The 6000-nt window shown below is 47.4% G+C and overlaps 1 protein-coding gene across 1 annotated transcript; it reads left to right on the forward strand.

Moving 5' to 3' along the window:
* Positions 1 to 1172: 1172 nt before the first annotated feature.
* PV06_11407 (uncharacterized protein) lies at positions 1173 to 1612 on the forward strand (the record flags this gene model as incomplete). Its single annotated transcript, XM_016413073.1, has 2 exons — positions 1173 to 1198; positions 1282 to 1612. The coding sequence occupies 2 exons, from the start codon at positions 1173 to 1175 to the stop codon at positions 1610 to 1612; spliced, it is 357 nt and encodes a 118-aa protein (XP_016256573.1).
* Positions 1613 to 6000: the final 4388 nt, after the last annotated feature.

Here is a 6000-nt window from a genome sequence, read left to right on the forward strand (position 1 = left end):
CTAGCAATTTACACATTCGCACTACCTACCTAGTCTGAAAATTTTTATTCGGCCCCCCTTAGCATTATCCCTGCTGCTTGCTTTCACGTGATTTCCTCACATTGAAAGGGTGCAACTTCAACCATTCCGTGATTCGGAAACATCAAGGATGGCGACCCTGGCAAGAACTCCCCTGCTCAGGGTGGTCCTGGTGATCATTCCCTCACGCTGCACAACGCGCTCGAGCATGCGAACAATGCTCCCCTACCAGCGCCAAGTACCAAGGGATAGTGCTCTGGTGTCCCCGGACCTCGTCAGTCTTGCTTGTCGTCTCAGATACCTTGCGACTTCGATGCCGATAAAAGACGTCGACTCCCCTATACGACGCTACAACTCATTCTGGGCTCTCTGCTGCAAAGCATCAAACCTAGGCAAACCAATATTTTCTGCTGGGGAAAAGTGGCCAGTCCAAACTGCTGTCAATTTACGTGCAGAAAGACAAGCAAAAGAATGCAAACCAGCATCCTACGCTCAAAGTCTAGTGCGGGATGGACAGAGAAAGACAGAGTCATTATACAGATCCAACTGATTGCGACTCGAAAGAGATGAAAAGGTCGCGGCGATGGAGCCGAGGTGGTAATCAGATCGAGCTGCCATGGTGTTGCGAGCGGTCGGCCGTATGGAATTCTGACGGGTATTGGAACAACCAAACGAATCAAAAAGATGGATAGCTTGAAGCTCAAGCCGTTGAGAAGACACTGAGGTGCAGCAATCCTGCTTGTTTGCGCAATCTCTATCATTACGAAACACTTTTCATTCGCAAACTATACATCATCGTTTACTGAGTATTTCGTTGACTGATCGTTATTTGACCCATCAAGGTAAAAGTGACACTTCACCATATCATGCACAGTGCAAAATGTCATTTGGTTCATGGTTGATCTCGTCGTCAGTTGCGTCGACCTCGTTGCTCCTTGATGGCTATAGTATGCTGGACTGCCTCTGCGGGACTCTGCCGGGGGCTGACCCGAGCCAAGTGGGAAATATGTTGGCGACAATAGGACGAATTGTCGGTAAGCTCGCCCAAGTGATGCCCGTGTTGAGTTCGATGGAAGACCAATAGGCTGCAGCGACATTGTCGTACGTAAGGTCGGAGGAATTGCTGATACCAACCACGTCGATCAACACCCACCATGGCGAATTGGGACGCGGCCGTCCGGTAAGCCCGACTGCAAGAGGCATAGAGCTCAGTGGCCTCGGGAAACAGTCTTTGCAACAATACTCGTCTGACAAAAATGGCAGTGATATCCTTGGCGGGGTGGATATGTGGCACCAGGAGTCTATCGATGAAGAGGCTGTTCCGATCGAGATCTGTGGTGCAGCCAAAAGGGATCCCACAGCGGTTCTCAATACGGAAGCTAGATACGGTGTCGTCGGCAACAAAATCATCCTACCTTTGGCCATCCGCGTTGTTCAGCGACCGTTCGATTGTGGCAAGTTGTCTGATCCTATCCGATTGAAACCACAAACTTTCAGACGTTTCAGCAATCTGTGCCCAGTAGATGACTGTGTCCATTTTGATCTGGAAGCGGCCGTCTTCCATTTTCTTATCTCTACGAGACTTTTGAGGTAGGAGATAAGGCCAAAATCTCATAGAACATAGCCATAGCTGCTGATATGCCCATAGAAATGCGTCTCGATGGCTCTCCGTTGGCGCCCTAACATACTCTGTCGCCCCGGTCTGGGTGACTAATTGTCGGCTGAACTGGTAGATCTCATAAAAGCAAGTCCTCAGTGTGCTACCTTTCGGAAGCTCTCTTGCCGAGAGAATGTATTTGAGCACCTCGCTGCATAGCATGATATATTTGAAATCTTTGTAGAATGAGGGAATGGTTTTCGGGTATTTTGCTGTCTCCGAGAAAAACTGCGCCTTGGAATCGTGGTCGAGATGGCCGAGAAATTGTTCCTCGTCCATAGACTTTTGCAGATACTGACGATCGCTCTCTACAAGTAAGGGCACCTGCCTTGCAATGCCTGAACGCCAGTGTCAGTGATTTCGAGCTTCCCACCTTCGCTGACAGTATTGAAGAATAGGCAGATGTCGTCTATGTATGCAATGACCTCCTACCACGGATTAGAACCCTGTACCTCACAGCAAAATATGACCATACCTCATAACACCTTGAAGCCACAATCTTGTGAAACACTTCTATCCGCGTAGGATGCCATAATGGTGGCCAGGAGAGACATTTATTGAACGAAACGGCTATGGCAACACGCTGGCTCGGAAATTGCTTCAAATGCTTTCTCTTGATTGGTTTGAGATAAGCCCAACATCTGTTTTCGCCTGGGATACCTCGGTGTAACGACACTGTTGGATGCCGATATATAATGCAGCATCAGAGGGCGGGCCTTCATTAGAGTAAGAAGCCCTGGTGTACCGTAGGAGGCTATCATCCTGCTCTTGTGGGTCAAGATCAGTATATGCCCCCTAGAGCAATGTTCCTCTAGTTGACGTACCAGCCACAGACAATTGAACTATCCACCAACGGTCTAATCCGCGCAAGATGGTCTTTGCTGCTTCGATCCTACACTTCTCATGGGTACAATCCTTGGCTTCATGTATTCCCAAAAGGAGTTCAACAGGAGCTCCTTCGGCAGGGGCGGTACCGTGCCGATGATTATTGGCCACACGCCATGCCTGAGATTGGATCGTGGCAGAGATGAAGTTCTGCGGCTCAGTTCTCAAACAACCCTGGTTCTGGAATGTTTTCTTAAGGTGCTCGACGTTGGGCTGCCTTTCCAGGGGGATGTACGGAAGCCGGATATTGTCGAGGCGAACACTGAATCGACCAAGAGAATACTTCGACCGACATTCTGAGATTGTTGCATCATATCGATTTGCAGCACTCTGTACCCCGTTGTCCATTAGTAGATCCAGTCGACGTAGCACAATTGAGAATCAAAAAAAATTGCGCCCTGTTTCAGATCCCTTTCGCCGGGATATCGATGTTCTATACGATATGCCCGAGGCAGAATTGGTTAATGGCAATGATCTGTCCCTAGTGGACGACGGATGTTCGGAGATGTATGCTACCCGTCAATTATAGTGCTCCGGCTCAATTATGACATTTCCAATTAGTGCGGACAAATTTCTAGATTAGCAACAGATGATGTAGAGCTCAGGGTAGAGGTTTCCACACATTCCCGAGGCTCGTATGAGATGGTCAATGATAATAGGATGTCTCTGGCTAAGCCCATGTGCGCACGTCGCTCCGTGGCAGCGCGTGTTGACTTCGGATCAATTTACCTCTCGGTCGTCAAACCCACAGGACCGGCATCTCTTAGCTACGGATTTGGGAAAGTTTGCCCAGATTTGCTTCACGGAATGGGTCCACGGCACAAACGAGAAACTTTATTCGAATTCCATGAACGAGATCTGAACAGAAGCGCTGAGCGATCGACCAATGATCGAGGACAGGAGGCAAACCAAGAATTTTCAGCTTTAGATCAAAGCTGAACTATACCCAGTAATAGGCGTACCCCTTCATAAAACCACTGTTGGCTCTTGCCGCCTGTGGACAACTACAGATTACGCCTGCGACTTTACAGCCTCTTACACTCGACACATATCTTACACCCACCGATTATCGACGCCCACACCACCACCAAAACATCGGTTTGTACAGCTGCCAGCTTACTTCGCTGACGTTATCCTCCTCGTTTAACTTGATAATACAGTACCTACTTCTTGCATATTGCTATCCTCTGAAGCCCACCGTTCCCAACTGCTGAGGTTGGCCACATAGAAGTCCATGGGACCTAGAAGAAGCACTCATCCAGAGGAGAATAGTGCTCGAGGACAAGAAGTTCAAAAGGATAAATTCAAACCACCTCGGCTCCCGCTGGAAATTCACTCTAGCCTGGGGGGCCAGTCGCTCAATACAATTCAGACATCGAATTTCTCGGTGTGGACCATGTACGTTCAAAAGTATGAGATTGCATTAACGGGCTGGTTAGCGTCGCCCAAAGGAAAGAGACTTTGGGAAATCATGTTCTGGTCCGACAAACGAGTAAAGAGAGACTCTACCGTAAGCTGAGACTTCTAGCTCAGTTTCGCAGAAAGCCTTATTTCCTCCAATCCTTTGAGGTATTCATCTCAGACTCCACAGTGGATATTGTCTGTGACTACATAGATCTTACTCTTCTGCATATCCTTGGGAACCCTAGATTTCCTACCGAGAACGATGTTGCTGTTATTGCAGGGCAGGGAAGTCTCCTGTATACCTATTTGCCATTGTACGCTAACGAGTAACAGTTGATGCGAGCACTTAATTTCCTCGCAGCTCACAACTTAACGCACGGAAAATTAAACTTGACAGATATTTGGGTTAGTCGAGCAAGAAAGGTTATAATTGGTATGTTCCCCGTCTCGAGAACTATCTTGACGACTTAAATCTATCTTAGCAGAATCTGAACGTTGTCGAAGGACTACTTATCACGATAAAATCTTAGGTTATCGTGATGTTCAGGTCGTCGGAAAAAATAACTATGACGTTGGTAACGAAGAGCACTGACTCTGAGCGAAAGCCCGATCCTCAGCGCTATTCCTTACAACTGGTGGACTTCCTTAGTCGAACATTGACAGAATCGGCAAGTCATCTCCAGCAGGTGCGTTATTGATTTATCGTCTTTATAAGGCGTGATCTAATACAACGAAGCACGGCTTCTTGATGGGTCACTGGCGACAAGGTGATTTGCTATCATTATGCTGTCAGGAGGCGTGACATATTGAGTGATGAGGGCAAATCATTGGGTGGCAAAAGTCTCTGATCAGCTGCAGTTCTTCTCAAATTGCTACCCACGATGAGGCCACGAATCCGTATATTCGGTACGATGCTTGCTTTAAGGAGGTGAATGCGCCAGCAGAGCTTGCTAAGAAATATAAAATTCGTGCGCTGGGTTGGCAAGCGTCGGATCGCATTCCCCAGCAAGTTTGTTCTGGATTATAGCAGCCCCAGACTGTATCTTCGAAATATAAATACCCCTAGTCCGCTAGCTAGCTTTTCCAACTGTATCGTACGGCACTATACAGAAGGTTTATATAACCGTACGGACGACTAGATGGCTAAATAGCGGCTTATGGCATCTAAGGGGCCTGGGATTTCGTTAGATATATTTAAGGCACAATCCCGTTGGCATAGAAAGAATTATCTTCGTGAAGCGGGTTCGTGTCGACTCCATGATCATGAGGATCAACCACACCCTTCAGATTGTACAATGACTTTAGGGCTGTGTCCTTTCGGGGACATGGGATGTTTCAGGATCGAGAGCTAGGGATTTTGGAGAATGGCTGGCACCGTAGCCGCTGAGTAGGTTAATAAACGACTTCAGCTGAACATTCATCGCTAGTGTTTACGTAAGTACATTATATCCGCACTTACTACGATTTTAGCACGATCCCGGTAACATTGTCACTTATAAACCTAATCATACCTTCACTAATTACTAATAATCGTATCCATATCCTATAGTAGAAGAATCGCTGTTTCTAAGAATCTCTACTACTTCGAAACCAAACGGATAGACCTCTAGATCTAGTCGTAGGTTACGATAGTCTCGTGAACTTAGAGATAGAATCTCTATTCAACTAAACCATCATGTAGGCTTTCGCCGCTTAGCTTTACCTCTGGCCGAACTTGCCCTCTCCCTTTTTGGCCGTCTTGCACAGCATGGAGATCCCGGTTTCCACTGGAATAACTTGCCATGTCTCAGCTGCCTTGCGATAAACCACGCAATAGGCTTCGGAAAGCTGGCTAAGGGACTCTGCCTGGAGTCATCGAACTCCAAGTAGAATGAAGCCACGTGTCCGAGATGGGAAACTTCGAACGTAACTTCTTTCTGGAAATATCCACAGCTTTCGCAAAAGCAAGTGCCGTCGGGCAGGTCAATTATCGGTTTGTTTTCCACTACAATTTTAGGTGAATCAAAACAGCGACAGATCGCCTCGATGACTGGACG

The sequence above is a fragment of the Exophiala oligosperma genome (assembly GCF_000835515.1).
Source record: "Exophiala oligosperma strain CBS 72588 unplaced genomic scaffold supercont1.30, whole genome shotgun sequence".
Lineage (NCBI taxonomy): Eukaryota > Fungi > Ascomycota > Eurotiomycetes > Chaetothyriales > Herpotrichiellaceae > Exophiala > Exophiala oligosperma.